General features: G+C 34.1%; 2 protein-coding genes across 2 annotated transcripts; both read right to left on the bottom strand.

The window, feature by feature from the left end:
* Positions 1-572: 572 nt before the first annotated feature.
* LOC132860363 (C-type mannose receptor 2-like) lies at positions 573-6,452 on the bottom strand. Its single transcript, XM_060891551.1, has 11 exons — positions 6,428-6,452; positions 5,766-6,159; positions 5,333-5,688; positions 4,819-5,193; positions 4,364-4,738; positions 3,446-3,832; positions 3,006-3,353; positions 2,539-2,910; positions 1,288-1,656; positions 872-966; positions 573-731 (listed from the first exon to the last, which is right to left on the bottom strand). The coding sequence occupies exons 1-11, from the start codon at positions 6,450-6,452 to the stop codon at positions 651-653; spliced, it is 3,177 nt and encodes a 1,058-aa protein (XP_060747534.1). The 3' UTR covers positions 573-650.
* A 1,448-nt stretch (positions 6,453-7,900) lies between these two features.
* On the bottom strand, positions 7,901-16,533 carry LOC132860365 (macrophage mannose receptor 1-like). Its single transcript, XM_060891553.1, has 13 exons — positions 16,508-16,533; positions 15,956-15,984; positions 15,332-15,605; positions 14,224-14,549; positions 13,769-14,143; positions 12,637-13,023; positions 12,189-12,539; positions 11,732-12,103; positions 10,098-10,463; positions 9,914-9,925; positions 9,551-9,633; positions 8,169-8,206; positions 7,901-7,937 (listed from the first exon to the last, which is right to left on the bottom strand). Exons 1-13 carry the CDS (start codon positions 16,531-16,533, stop codon positions 7,901-7,903), a joined length of 2,676 nt encoding a protein of 891 aa, XP_060747536.1.
* Positions 16,534-17,121: the final 588 nt, after the last annotated feature.

Here is a 17,121-nt window from a genome sequence, read left to right on the forward strand (position 1 = left end):
AGGACTGTGAAAGTTACTGCGTTTCTACTGTCTGTGATTTTACCAGTCTCCTGGTATCCTGGTAATACCAGTCTCCTGGTATTGATGATAAAAATGAGGAATTCTCATTGTGAAATATTTGAAAACATATATATAAAAAAATCACTAATGTCCAGTTATATATTGTGTTCATATGTGTGTCCAATCCTATTCCTTTCCCCATTACTCTACACAGCACAAAAAAGACAATCCCAATTTAAAGTATTTTATTCACTTTGTTTAATCAGGTTAAACAAGACAGCCAAAATACAACCAAAAATACCTCATTTTCATCAAATAAAAATATATTGTATACAATATATTGTATAAACAAAGCTTAGACATGCTTTATTAAAACTCAAAAAAGATTTAAAAATTTCTTCATAAAATTATTACATTTTTATTCCTAACATACATTTTTTAAATTATTAATCAAGCTGAGTTTTATTTGAAATAAATCTATGTTGGTGAGATTCATTTCATTTGAATATGTACATATATCATTTTATTCTGATATTTCAGTAGATCTGTACTGAAAAAAAAATGTACAGCATTTCACACCCAGTTCCAAATGAATAAATGAAATAAATGAAGGAAAGAATAAAGGAAGCAATAAATGATATTTCCCTCTTTCATGGGCCGATCTTACGGATGTTTCTCACTCTCATTTTGATGTTCTTTGACATCCCTAGTCTGATAAATTCTTGTTGAAACTGAGAAAAAATGAGAGTCACTAATAAAAAAAAATCACCTCATAAACAAAATGAATTAAATTTTGTTAGACATCTATAAAGAGTAAAAAATGACATTAAAGAGCTGTGTTAGATTAACGATAGGCAGAAATGTTACTCACTTGCATCAACACCAACTCTTTAACCTGAGATTCCTGCATGTTTCCTTGAACTTTAATTTTTATTTGCAGTCCTATCACAACACCTGTTATAAAAGTATCGTATTATAGAATAATCACAATCACACAATGCTTCACAACTGCACAAAAAGTTTTGGCATCACATACATTGCTTTAAGCAAGTTGTGTTTACGTCATATTTGATGATTGGTGAAATTTTATTTGATCAAAAATGTAGTAAAGTAAAGTTTGCAAAAAAAACATCCTTTTTCTTACCTGGAATAGATTCTACACGAGTAAAAAAAAAACAAGACATTAAAAACATTTATAGAACATGTGTAACATCTAGATTTATACACTATATGCTTAGAAATATTTTATATTCTTATGTTCTCACAGGAAAGATAAAATAAACTCACCACTGTAGCAAAGGAAAGGGAAAATTTCGAAGCAGTTTTCATCGGTCCATTTGCCAGTAGAATCCATCGATGTGCATTGTTGGCTTCCAGGCAGGCCATAGACATACAAACCATTATCCGGTTCGGATATATAGTATCCTTGAATTTCTGGTCTCCAGTATGTAAAAGTTGAGTTGCTGTGATCTGACCACAGTCGGCTCCTATACAGACCTATCCATACTGCGTAGTCGCCCTGCATTACGCTCAGTATACTCCGAAGTTCTGTTTCATTCCTCACACTGGCCAAGTCTGTATGATAAGCTCTACAGAAACTCTGAGCTTCTTGCCAAGTCTTTCTCAGATAAACCCACACATACTCGTTGTTTGTACCTGAGGTTAAGATTAATGCATTCAATTCAATTTAACAATAAACAATAGACAATTTAAATGATAGACATTGTCTCAAAGCAGCTTTACAGAAGATAAGAATTATAGTACAAAAAAGTTTAATGTTATACAAAGATTAAAATTATATAAAAGTTCAAGATTAGTATTAGAATTATATTGAAATGTGTTTGTATTTATCCCAAATGAACAAGCCTGAGGTGACTGAGAGAACTGTGGGGAGGAAAAACTCCTTTAGATGGAAGAGGAAGAAACCTTGAGAGGAACCAGACTCAAAAGGGAACCTCATCCTCATTTCAGTGACTAGAATTCATTAAAACGATAGCTGGTTTGGGTTCTACATCATTGTTTTCTAACTGGGGGTGTTTTCTAACTAAGGGATCTACTATACTTGGATGAAAGCAAAAAGATTTGATCTGCAGTGTTAACCAAAAAGTAAAAAAAAAAAAAAAAAAAAAAAAAAAAAGGTAAGGTTAAATTGTTGTAAAATGACATAGCTTCTAGTAACTGCTAACTTTTAATAAAATGCATTTATTGAAAATGGATATATGAAATTCTTTAGTTCTAATTTTGCAAAATTTCTTAAAATCATACTTGTAATGTACATTTGATATAATGCACATTTAGCTATGAAAAAAAATATTGTTTTAAGCACTAGCGATTAATTTAGCTTGGTTAAGCTAATCTTGTCCATTATGTCACATTGGGTTATATGCTTGTTAGATGATTTATAAAATACTTTCTTGCTAGATAAAAACCATGAGCTATACAAATAACTATGTTGAGAACTAATTTTGAGCCGCATATGCACTGTAATTAAACATGAATTAAACAATGGGTTAGATAACAAATATTTTCAGAACTTACCATTATAGCAAACAAATCCCAAAATCTGTGTACACTGCTGATCAAACCATTCCCCTGTGTAGCGCATGGAAACACACAGTTCTTTTCCATTGTAGTTATTTGGCTCCTGATACCATCCTCTGAAGTCTCTTTCACCCTCCTTATAGAAGGTATCATCATCTAAAGACCATCTCCAGCTGCCCAGATCACCATACAGTCCAATCCAGGCTAAACCTAAGTAGCTGCCATTTACTGTGTTAAGGAGTGTGTTCACGTCCTCCATGTTATCAGTAGTAGCCAGATCAGTGTAATTCTCTCTGCAGTATCTCTGTGCTTCAGTCCAGGTCTTATTTTTATTAATAAAGTGGTACTCATGAGGGACGAATGATGTTGCTAGAGAAGCATAACAAAATAATTAAACACGTTATAGACTGGAGTTAAAAAAGTATTTTTTTTCAATTATTATTACAAAACAGAAATCTACTCACTTCTGTAGCAGAAGAACGGAAAGGTTTTACCACAGATTTCATCCGTCCATGTCCCAGACTTAGTAAGAAAAGCAGTACAGTGTTCGTTCTGTCCGGAATTATCAGGCTGTCCTGGATTCCAGTTGCTAAAAGAGGAGTTGCTCTTATCTGACCAGTACGATGTTCTGTATAGGCCGATCCATACATTGTACAAATAATAATGATGGAGTAATGATCTTATTCTATCGTTCTCAGCCTTGTTCCTTACGCTGATCAGGTCTGTGTATATTTCTTTGCAATACCTCTGAGCATCAGTCCAGCTCAAGTACTGATGAACAAAGATATAGCGTTCAGTAGCATTTCTCCTTCCTAAAATAGAGAGTAATATTTATCGAGTCAGAGAGATCGTGTACTATACTAATTTGGTTCAAAAGCATGTAATGTATGACTGCAGTACTCACCATCAAAGCAAATGAATGGCATCATGTAATAACAAGGTGCTTCCCACCATGTTGCATCAAAACCTGAAAAGTATACACACATACTATGTCCAAACCAATGCATCGGTTTGCCTATATACCAGTTACTAAAGCTTCTTTCTCTCTCCTTGTACAAAAGATCATCATCCAGAGACCATTTCCAGCTGTTCAGATCATCATACAGTCCGATCCAGGCTAAACCAGAGTAGGTGGCATGTACTGTGTCAAGCAGCCTTCCTATATCCTCCATGTTAGTAATGGTGGCCAGGTCAGTATAATTCACTCTGCAGTAAGTCTGGGCTTCAGTCCAGGTCTTATTATCAGTAACCAGGTGATACTGATGGGTGCATAATGATCCTGTGCAGAATTCTTACAAAACAATTAAGAGACAAACATAAATATATATCCTGTAGTAATTACATAGAAAATCCAAAGTGTATTGCAAATATTTTGCAAATAAAAAATATAAGTAAAAAAGCACAATGTGATGATTATATATATATACATATATATATATATATATATATATATATATATATATATATATATATATATATATATATATAAAATCAGCAATAAAAGTTTAAACATTCTGGTCTAATGCTATCCATGCATGTACAATGCATTTTATTATTATAAATTTTTATTATTAAACTTAGTTCACTAGAAATTGGTATACATTATAGGAATTAGAACATTTTTTAATATGTGGGTGTGTGTTTTTATATCAATTAAAATTCCTATGAATGCAGTTCTCACTGATAGATGTTATTGTTTACATCTTTTAATTTGTTCATCTATAAAAACCTGGATTTGAAAAATCGCAACGATTCAAGGAACCTTTAGACTTTTAAACCAGTACGACTGAAGTTATTTAAAGCAAAAGAAAAGTGAACTCACTGTTATAGCAGATAAAAGGAAGTGTGGCTAAACAATCCTCATCTGTCCACAGCCCAGAATCTCCAAGTGATACAGCTGTGCAATGCTGATTGCCCTGTTCCCAAAAAACATATAATCCATTGTCTGGTTGTTCTGGAATATATGGGCTGGCTGGTCTCCAGTTTTCATAGGTAGACTCGTGCTGGTCTGACCAGAGTCTGGTCCTGTATAAGCCAATCCAAGCAGAAGAACCACCTGTGAGGTTGAGGAATTTTTTATTGTCTGCTTGATTCCTCACACTGGCCAGGTCTGTGTAACGCTGCCTGCAGTAATGCTGCGCTTCTGCCCAGGACATATACTGGTTAACCCAGATGTAACCTTCTGTTACATTTCTTCCTGTAATAGAGGAGTATCATGTTGAATAAAACATAAATTTCACACAGTTCTTCCTACCCAAGTTTTTGAGATTTTCTCACCGTCATAGCAAATAAAAGTCATATAATTGCTACAATCTCCATCAGCCCATTTCCCGTCCGAAAGAATAAACACACACAGCTCTTTTCCGTTGTAGTTATTAGGTTCATGGTACCACCCAGTGAACATCATTTCTCCTTCACTGTAGAAGCCCTCATCATCCAAAGACCATCTCCAGCTGTCCGGATCATCATATAATCCAATCCAGGCCAAACCTGAGTAGCTATTATTTACTGCATTAAGGAGCTTGTTCATTTCTCCCATGTTCTCAATGGTAGCCAGGTCAGTGTAATTCTCTCGGCAGTACATCTGTGCTTCAGTCCAGGTCTTATTCTTGGTAACGAAATAATACACACGGGAGGATGTTGATGACATTGCTAAAAAAAATAAAATAAAATAAAATGTGATTTAGGATGTTCTTGGATGTTCTTTTTTGATGAAAAATGCTCCAGTGCTTTCGTAATAAAGATTATATTATTATATTATATTATATTAATTAATAACAAATCTACTCACTTCTATAGCAGAAGAATGGAATCGTTTGATTGCAGTTTTCATCTGTCCATTTCCCAGAATCGGTAATATTAAAAGACACAGCAGTACAGTATTCATTCTGATCATAATTATCTGGCTGTCCAGGTTTCCAGTAGCTGAAAGAAGAGTTGCTTCTATCCGACCAAGACCTGGTTCTGTACAGGCCGATCCAAAGAGAGTTATAGAAATTATAAGTATTATATAACAGTCTTATCTTCTGGTCCTCAGCTTCACTTCTTACACTGGCCAGATCAGTGTGATGTTCTCTGCAGTATCTTTGAGCTTCAGTCCAGGTCATGAGCTCATTAACTAGGACGTATCTTTCACTGCCATTTATTCTTCCTAAAAGATAAGGAACCTTTTGTAACACCTTATAGAAAAACCTTTTAAATTTAAATACAGATATCTTCTATACTCACCATCAAAGCAAATGAATTGAAGGGTCGTAGAGCAATACACCGCCTGCCATACTCCATTATAACCCCCCATTGATGCACACAAACTTTTTCCATTCCAGTTGCTTGGTTTCATTATATACCAGTTTCTAAAGCTTTTCTCTCCATCTTTGTAGAAAGAATCATCATCCAGAGACCATTTCCAGCTGTTCAGATCATCATATAGTCCTATCCAGGTTTTTGTGCTATTCCTGATATCTGTCATTTTAATAAGATCCAGCTCTTCTTTAGCATTATCAATACTGGCTAAGTCAACATAATTCTCTCTGCAGTATCTCTGTGCTTCAGCCCAAGTTTTATTCTCTTTAATGAAGTGATACTGACGAGAAAAACAGATCCCAGTACTGCAGAACCCTGTTCAAAACAAAATGATAGTATTGCATTCCAAATACAATTTGTAATGAAGTATTATACTGTATTAATACCCCGTTTATAACAAGTGAAATTAAGTTGTGTTAAACTATCATTAACGAATGTGTTATTATGACGATGATGATGATGATGGTTATTATTGTTATCTGAAGTAATAAATATGTCGCAATGAATAATAATGAATTTTTGAAAAGAAGATCATTGGGTTTACGAAATACAGACAAACATGCACAAATTTTAGGTTACTGACCTAAGAGCAGCAAAAGATGAAACATGGCTCTGAAAAATAAGAAAAAAAACAAATGAATCTAAAGTCATCTAAGATTCCTTATGTGTATATGTGTGAGTGTGTATGTGTGTATTTACCTCATTCTTTTCTGCTCTTGATTCGTTTCCTAATCTTTGCTTTCCACCAATTTGTTGTTCTGAGCTAAAGTAACTGGATAACGTCTACTGGGCAAGCAGGTATAAGTATCACAGGATGTGGGAGGGATTTGGTGGGATGTGCCAACATGAAGTGAAAAAGTCCACGATCATCAAAGCAGAAGTACAAAATACTTGGGACCTCAAGAATCTTGTCAATCAATCAGGACTTTTTTTTTCCCAGAGAAAACTGATACAAATTTCAATACGTTAAGATAAAAAAAATTAAGAACGTAGAAAATATTCCTACATGTCGATTTAACTCAATGAGAGAGGTATGAGGAAGTCAGTCTAGGGTGGCCTGTATTTACAGAAAGTACTTCAGTTGTATTGTCAGGTTTCCCATTTATTTTTTTTTTCTATTTCTGGTAATACTGAGATACAGATTCCGTAGTCTATTGTTTAAAACCTGTTATTTTGTGCTTTCGGGGTAACATGACACCAACTTGACGACAAGAATTCGTAATCGGACACACGTAGAGCTAAACTTAAATACACCTAGCAGATTCTTAAATAAAAAGAAAGAAAGAAAGAAAGAAAGAAAGAAAGAAAGAAAGAAAGAAAGAACGAAATAAGAGATCGACAGATAATGTACATTACATTATCTGTAAAACTGAAGTTTTTTAGTCATAAAAAATGTCATGACTAAAAGAAAAAGTATTTTTGCAAATCATTAATCAGAATGTGAGGAAACAAGTAAAAACTGGTTTGGAATTACAGGAAATATGAGAAACAATGAGAAAATTATAGGGTACCAACAATAAAGAGGGTGTAACACGAGACACGTGAATACAACAATAAGTAGCCAATAACTTAACTGATTAAAACCAGGAACCTGGAGCTAATATTAGTCATAGCATATGGTTCTGTTAGCACATTTACATTTACATTTACATTTACAGCATTTGGCAGATGCCCTTATCCAGAGCGACGTAGATAAGTGCTTAAATCTCTATCATTGGATACATTAATGCTGGTTCACTAGGTTACATACTTAAGATACCATGAGTTTAAAACATTGTTCAGAGTTACAATGAAAAAAGTTTCAAAGGTTTTTTTTGTTTTGTTTTGTTTTTAAATGCAAAAGATAGGGGGAAAAGTGCTAGTTAAAGTAGGTCTTCAACCGCCATTTGAAAATAGCCAGTGACTCAGCTGTCCGGACCCCTAGGGGAAGTTCATTAAACCACCTTGGTGCCAGAACAGAGAAGAGTCTTATAGTATACTTGCCTCTTACCCTGAGAGATGGTGGAACCAGTTGAGCAGTGCTGGTAGCACATGAGGCACAAACTGTGAACAAGTGTTAGTCTTCTCCTGTGTAGCCAAGTGGAAGCACACAACTAAAAAAACAGCATGAGAAACACATTTCTGTGAAATGTACTTCATTACAATTTTACTTATTTTTTTTATTTTTTTACTTAGAGGTCTTGTTTGCAATTTGCTTTGGAGACACTCATGGTGAATGTTTTCATCAAAACAATGTAGAAAAAGCAGGCAACCTCAAATAAACCACCCTACACATAACGAGTAAAGCCAAAGAGCTCCAGTTGCCAGTGTGATTCGGAATGAACCTTGTGTAGAGCGAATGTAGAGATAATACAACGTGTGGCTGAACACAAGAGAAACAATAGGATACAAACATAGTGTTAATATAATGTAAAATAAGATAATAAGCACTAGGAAAGAGGAAAATATGACTAATTACTCTATAAAACATTGAAAGCTTGTCATGACAGTAAAGACAATCTAGTCAGATGAATTATAGCATATTAAGGTGCTTATTATGATGTATCGTAATTCAACCCTTAATATTTAGCAGATTTATCATTATAAACATTAATTTGAATTCTTAGTGCTAGAAATTTCCACTTAAGTAAAATATGGGGATAGGATGTACATGATAAAATACTAAATATTTTAAACTCTGCCATTAATTTCCATGAGTTATTTGTTTTGGTGTAAAGCAGCGGTCATAGTCATAGTGACTTAATTCTGGTAAATTAAAAAATATATTTTTTGGACCTATAAAATACCTTGATAGCTCAACATTGATATGATGTATTAATAAAACAAATTAATACATCATATCAATGTTGAGCTACCAAGGTAATTTAATTTAATGCTATTAAATTATCTTTAAAACACACACACATACACACACACACATACGCTATATCCATAATTTTAATTTTTCATATTTGGAAATTATTTATTTAAAAGATTAAACATCATACAAGAACCAAATAAAATGAATGAATGAATGAATGAATGAATGAATGAATGAATGAATGAATCAGCACAAATCCTGGAACAGTTCTGAATGTAGTTATGACATTGGAATGCCTTTTCTTCTTCACAGGCTGATCTTATGGATGTTTGTCACTCTTAAAGTGACCTTCCTTGACAACCCCAGTCTGATCAGTTCTTGTTGAAGCTGGCAACAAAAAAAAAGCAAATCATTCATAGAAAAGCATCATAAAACTTTAGCTTTTTATTAGACAAGAGATATGTTCTTATTTCCTTTTGTTTACTGTAATTACTACACATTATTAAAAAAAAAAACTAAATATTCAGAGATATTCTTATAAAGAGATCATTGACTGTCATCCATAAAGCACGAAGCACAACTCTGGACATTTGGGATAATATTATTGCTGCACATATAAAATCGCCTATATTCCCTCAGGGCTAGCACATAATCTAAATGGGTCTTAACAGCGACACTAATGTCATTGTATTTATTGTATATATTCGTTTATTTATCTTCGTTTTAAGACTTTGGCAATTGTATATAGTTTAAATATGATGTTTGTTATATATACTTGAATATAAATATATGACTAGACATGGAACAAAGTAAAGCGTACATCTTGTGTTAAAACTGAATTATAAAAAGTTGATCACAAAAATAATAAATATAACATAGCTATATTTATATGATATATTTACTTACTTGCATCATCACCAGTTCTTTAATCTGAGAGTCTAGCATGTTTCCCTTAACTTTAATTTTCATTTGCAGTCCTATCAATGCACCTGTGATAAATATATTGTATCACAGAGTCAGCACAAGAACACAATGTTTGACATCTATATGTTTTACACAATACGCATTGCTTCAAGCAAAACATTTTGTGTTTTATTTTACAAAATAAACATTTTATTATCTCATGTCTAAAGTTGAAAATACTGTTCACGCCTTTTTATCGTTAACAGATTATTGAAACAATTATTTTTCCTCAGTTGAATGTTAAATCTACTCCAAAAAAAAAAAAATAATCGAAATATGTAGCTTTAAGAAGATGCTTTTTCTTACCTGGAGTAGATACTGCAAGAAGAAAATGACAACATAGTTAGCATTTATATGAACAAAAAAATGTTATAGCAGGTTTTTAGCCATTCAGATGTGACTGCATTCAGAAGTTAATTGAAAAGATTCTTACAAATAATAAAAATGCTTTAAGTTCTTATTATCACAAAGAAAAGAGCTCACTACTCACTACTGTAGCAAATGAACGGGAAACTGGCTGAGCAGTTTTCGTCAGTCCATTTGCCAGTAGAATCCATCGCGGTGCAGTGTTGATTTCCAAATTGTCCAAATGAATACAAACCATTATCAGGTTCTGCTATTACATGTGCTTGAGTCGCTTTTCTCCAATAAGCAAAAGTCGAGTTGCTTTGATCTGACCATAAGCGGTTCCTATAAAGACCGATCCACACATCATAGCCATGTGTGAGGCTCAGTATCTGCTGAAGCTCGGGTTCATTCCTCACACTGGCCAGGTCTTTGTGTTTTGCTCTGCAGAAACTCTGAGCTTCTTCCCAAGTCATTCTTTCAGAAATCCATACATATGTGTTGTTTGTACCTGAGGTAGTGTAGCAATGTATTAATAAAAGTCACATTTTCTGATAATACTGCTTTTAACCAAGAGCAAAGTAAAGGGATTGATCATGAAATAATGGTCATGGTCATAATGAAATAAAAACATTTACAGCATTTGGTAGATGCCCTTATTCAGAGCAGCTTACACTGATATATAAAGCTGAGCAATTGAGGGTAAAGGGCCTTGTTCTGGGGTCCAAGAGTGACAGCTTAGTGGGCTTGGGATTTGAACTCACAACCTTCCAACCAGTAGTCCAACACCTTGAACATTGAGCTACCACTTCCCTGGCAATTGCTGAAGAAGACTTTTATATCTTCATGTACATGTATTCTTCTTTTAAAATATTGTGCTTTAGGCATCTTCACTTACATCAGTAAATATTTAAGCCATTTCTATATAAGTCATTTTTAAACCATTGTCCTAATACTTTGATGTAATATGAAATGAATATTTAAACAGATGCATTGACTACACTAACCCTAACAAGGAAAATAATAAATGTGAAGCTGTGTAGCCAAAAGTTGTGCTACAGAAATTCATTACGTTGAAATTTCGAGTTAAATTTAAAATTCAAACGTATTTGTGTAGCACTTTTAAGTGACGTGACATTGACATACAGCTACGTACGGTGACCCATACTCAGAATTCGTTCTCTGCATTTAACCCATTCAAAGTGCACACAAACAGCAGTGAACACACACACACACTGTGAACACACACCTGGAGCAAAATTATTATTATTTTTTTTTTTTTTTTCTTGGTTATGTCGGTGCCTTGCTCAAGGGCACCTCAGTCGTAGTATTGCCGGCCTGAGACTCGAACCCACAACCTTAGGGTTAGGAGTCAAACTCTCTAACCATTAGAGAGTTTCCCCTTTTTTCTCCCCATTAGAGAGGCCACGACTTCCCTTTGGATATTGTCTTAAAGCAGCTTTACAGAACAGAAGAACCATAGTACAGGAAGTTTAATATTATATAAAGATTAGTATTATTCAAAGGTTCAAGATTAACATTAGACATATGAAATGTGTTTGTGTTTATCCCCAATGAACAAGTCTGAGGTGACTGAGGTGACCGTGGTAAGGAAAAACTACCTTAGATGCAAGAGGAAGAAACCTTGAGAGGAACCAGACTTAAAAGGGAACCTCATCCTCATTTGGGTGACACTGGAAGGTGTGATTATAAATGTAATTGACTTTGGAACTATCTGGTCATCTATCATTAAATGGATTATGAAAGAAATAAAGTTACCATTATAGCACACAAATCCCAGTCTCTGATTACACTGTTGATCAAACCATTCCCCTGTGTTATACATGGAAACACAAAGTTCTGTTCCATTGTAGTTATTGGGTTCATGGTACCATCCTCTGAACTCTCGCTCGTCCTCCATATAGAAGGCATCATCATCAAGAGACCATCTCCAGTCATCCAGATTATCATACAGTCCGATCCAGGCTAAACCAGTGTAGCTTCCGTTTACTGTGTTAAGGAGACTGATCATTTCTTCCATGTTATCAATGGTAGCCAAGTCTCTGTGAATCTCTCGACAGTATCTTTGTGCTTCACTCCAGGTCTTATTTTCATTGACAAAGTAATACTGATGAAAGATTGATGACATTGCTACAAAATACAATATTGTGAATTATACAATTTGAAGGGAAGTAAGATAAGATGTATGTTTGTTAGAAAACAGAAATGTACTCACAACTATAGCAAAAAAAGGGAAAAGTTTGACCACAGTCTTCATCTGTCCATTTCCCAGATGTAGTGAAAACAGCAGTACAGTATTCATTTCCTCCAAAATTATCAGGTTGCCCTGTATTCCAGTTGCTGAAAGAAGAGTTGCTCTTATCTGACCATGACCTTGTATCGTACAAGCCGATCCATACGTCGCTGCTATAATCATTATTATATAGTACCGATTTAATCTTCAGGTTCTCGGCCTTGTTCCTCACACTGGTCAGATCTGTGTAATGTTCTCTGCAGTATCTCTGAGCTTCGGTCCAATTCAGGTACTGATAAATAAGGACATACTTCTCACTGGCATTTTCCCTTCCTGTTTTAGAAGTCAGCCATAAATTTGAACAATTCAGAGAGAAAGTCTACAGTACTAATTATTTTGTAATGTAGATATGTATGAATTCTGTACGCACCATCAAAGCAAATGAATGGCATCGTGGTATAACAAGAAGCTCCCCACCATATTGCATCAACACCTGAAAAGTATACACACAAACTATTTCCAAACCAATTCCTCTGTTTGTATTGAAACCAGTTTCTAAAGCTTCTTTCTCCCTCCTTGTAGAAAAGATCATCATCCAGAGACCATTTCCAGCTGTTCAGATCATCATACAGTCCGATCCAGGCTAAACCAGAGTAGGTGCCATGTGCTGTGTCAAGCATCCTTCCTATATCCTCCATGTTATTAATGGTGGCCAGGTCAGTATAATTCACTCTGCAGTAAGTCTGGGCTTCAGTCCAGGTCTTATTATCAGTAAGCAGGTGATACTGATGGGTGCATAATGATCCTGTGCAGAATTCTTACAAAACAATTAACAGAACATAACGCAATTATATTTCTGACAACACAGAATGGATATGAGAAGCATGTTGTAATTATAACAATTAAATAAAAAAAAATCACACAGTTTTATGATATAACAGTTTATCTTTATGGAAATTATCATTTCCATTTGAAAAATGCAACAGAATCATTTCTATTTTTATATTGTACCTGCTTACTGTGTATTAAATCAATGAAGTTGGTGTATTCTTTAAGATTTAGTCGGTGTACTCTTTAAAAATTTTGTTATATTTAAAAAAATTATTGGAATAATTTGTTGTACATATTTCCTGGAATTATGTTGGTTTATCTAACAAATAAATGTTTTTTGTAGATATTTTAGACTAACCCGAACTAGAGAAAAATGAACAATTCCCTTTGTGTGTGTGTGTGTGTGTGTGTGTGTGTGTGTGTGTGTGTGTGTGTGTGTGTGTGTGAAATAAATATAGATGTTTAGGGAGACAAATTAAAAATAAGGAATTGTATTATTATTATTATTATTATTATTATTATTATTATTATTAATTTGTTTGTTTATTTATTTATTTTTATTTTATTTATATATTTATATTTTATTATTTGCTGGTATTAATTACAAATAACTGAATCTAATAACTAATCTAATCCTATTTTTTGTGAATAAACATCTGATGGCAAACTAAAATTTTATGGCTAAGATTGAAGACAACTAGTGTAGGGGATGAAGGAAAACATGAACTCACTGTTATAGCAGATAAAAGGAAGTGTGGCTAAACAATCCTCATCTGTCCACTGCCCAGAATCTCCAAGTGATACAGCTGTGCAATGCTGATTGCCCTGTTCCCGAAAAACATATAATCCATTGTCTGGTTGTTCTGGAATATATGGGCTGGCTGGTCTCCAGTTTTCATAGGTAGACTCGTGCTGGTCTGACCAGAGTCTGGTCCTGTATAAGCCAATCCAAGCAGAAGAACCACCTGTGAGGTTGAGGATTTTTTTATTGTCTGCTTGATTCCTCACACTGGCCAGGTCTGTGTAACGCTGCCTGCAGTAATGCTGAGCTTCTGCCCAGGACATATACTGGTTAACCCAGATGTAACCTTCTGTTACATTTCTTCCTGTAATAGAGGAGTATCATGTTGAATAAAACATAAATTTCACACAGTTCATCCTACCCAAGTTTTTGCTATTTTCTCACCGTCATAGCAAATAAAAGTCATAGAATTGTTACAATCTCCATCATCCCATTTCCCGTCCGAACGAATAAACACACACAGCTCTTTTCCGTTGTAGTTATTAGGTTCATGGTACCACCCAGTGAACATCTTTTCTCCTTCACTGTAGAAGTCCTCATCATCCAAAGACCATCTCCAGCTGTCCGGATCATCATATAATCCAATCCAGGCCAAACCTGAGTAGCTATTATTTACTGCATTAAGGAGCTTGTTCATTTCTCCCATGTTCTCAATGGTAGCCAGGTCAGTGTAATTCTCTCGGCAGTACATCTGTGCTTCAGTCCAGTTCCTAATTATATTTACAAAGCGGTATACGCGTGAGGATGATAATGACACTGCAAGAAAATCACAACAAAAATAGAAGTTACGTCTGTCCTTTTAGTTGGAAAATGCTATATTACATACCTGGTTTGTATTCTTTATGAGTGTTTAATCCTTTTTATCTGTAAAGGTTGAATATAAAATTGTTTGGAACAATACAAAAAGCCACTCACTTCTATAGCAGAAGAATGGAATCGTTTGATTGCAGTTTTCATCTGTCCATTTCCCAGAATCGGTAATATTAAAAGACACAGCAGTACAGTATTCATTCTGATCATAATTATCTGGCTGTCCAGGTTTCCAGTAGCTGAAAGAAGAGTTGCTTCTATCCGACCAAGACCTTGTTCTGTACAGGCCGATCCAGATAGCGGTATAATAATCAAAATAATTATGTAATAATGATCTTAGCTTCATGTTCTCAGTCTCGTTCCTCACACTAGTCAGATCTGTGTAATGTTCTCTGCAGTATCTCTGAGCTTCGGACCAGTTCATATATTGATTAACCACAACATACCTTTCACTGGTGTTTACCCTTCCTAAAAGACAAAGTTGTTATGTTTAGCAACTACAGTACAATAAACCATATTTCACATCAGTCAATTTATACTGTATATCTATCTGTTATACTCACCATCAAAGCAAACGAACGGACGTACATCAGAGCAATGGGTCTCTTGCCATATGCCATTAAACCCCCATAAAACTGTACACAATCTGCTTTCATACCAGTTCCCTGGTTTATGTATATACCAATTTCTAAAGCTTGTGTCTCCCTCCTGGTAGAAAGCATCATCATCATCTAGGGACCATTTCCAGCTGTTCAGATCATCATATAGTCCAAGCCAGACTGGGCTGTAGTTCCTGATATCTACTGTTTTAAAAAGATCCAGCTCTTCTTTAGCATTATCAATACTGGCTAAGTCGACGTAATTCTCTCTGCAGTATCTCTGTGCTTCAGCCCAAGTTTTATTCTCGTTGATGAAATGATACTGACGAGAGCGACAGACCCCAGTAGTGCAGAACCCTGTTTAAGACAAAATGTTGGTTCTGTATTCTAAATAAAGTTAGAGATTATAGCAACAAAAGCATTCTTTTTATTATTATTTATTATTATTATTATTATTATTATTATTATTATTATTATTATTTTTACAGTATATTATCTTTTACCTATTAAATATATTTTTACAGTATATTATCTTTTACATTTATATATACATATATATATATATATGTATATATATATGCACACTTTAGCAAAACTTTTACTTAATTATTAAATCTAAACCATAATTTTAAGTTGATTGAGTTACTGATATTGTACCTTAACACACACACACACACACAAATATATATAATATTTAGGTAACTGACCTAAGAACAGCAAAAGATGAAACATGGATCTGGCAAAAAACAATAAGAAAAAAAGAATGGTTAACAAAAATATGGTAGGAATTCGTGCATAATGCATGATACATGCTTTATAAATATTGTATGAAGAGCCAGTGTGGAATATTTCACTGAAAATCTATTTGGGCAGAAGAAATTGTATCAATTCGAAGACATTTTGAAGTCGCATGACTTTCACGAACGTACGCCAAAGACATGGGCAATATAGGTGTATGTCAAAATAATGAAAAAGATGAAAAAGAAGAGCACCATGAATAAATAGATAGAAAGAAGATGACAACAAAGAATTCTTATTATCGTACCTAATCTTGCTATCACTAGTTGAAAAATTACATACGGAGTGGAATATAATTGAGAAAATACATTCTATTGTCTGAAGCTCCTATGAAATACGATAATGGTATCGATAAACATGGCAACAATACTGTACATGCTTTACTCGATAATACATAGACTTTTTAGTTGTATTAACAAAAAAAAAGGTCAAATTAAGTTTATTTTTTTTTAATTACATACCTTATAGTTATTTCCCCTTGAGTCATGTCTTCTCTGTTCGTCTCCACCAATCGGTAGCATTGACCTAATAAAAGTGATAATGTATCCTGAGAAAGCCTGGATATGTTTCATAGGACTTGGGAGGGATTAGGTGAGGGCTGAACAACCTGGTTCTTCATTTCAGCAACATATTAATATCACAATGAAGGTGTCAAGTGAAGTGGAAGAGCCCATGACCATCAAAATACAAAATATCCGATACCTCATCAAGACTGGCGGTTAAATGCAATTGAGCTCTTTTTTTTTTAAGAAACTGTTTGAAACTTTTAGATCAAGAAAAATATAAAAATCTTTTTTTTTTTTTTTTTTTTAAATATATAGATATTTTTTAACCTGAGAACTATGTTGAAACAGACTAGGATGGCTTGTGTTTAACAGAATTTATATTTCAGGTAATGTTTTAGGTAATATTAGGAAGGTAATTCCTTACAGCTTCTTTTTTATTAAAAAAAAAAAACCTCCACCGTTTACTGTTGTATTGTGCTATTCAAGTTGTAACATAAGACATGTGACACACATAGAAGGAATGAATAATGGTACAATAAAAAAACCTGCATTAGATTACAAATAAAAGC

Source organism: Tachysurus vachellii, chromosome 17, assembly GCF_030014155.1.
Source record: "Tachysurus vachellii isolate PV-2020 chromosome 17, HZAU_Pvac_v1, whole genome shotgun sequence".
Taxonomy (NCBI): Eukaryota; Metazoa; Chordata; class Actinopteri; order Siluriformes; family Bagridae; genus Tachysurus; species Tachysurus vachellii.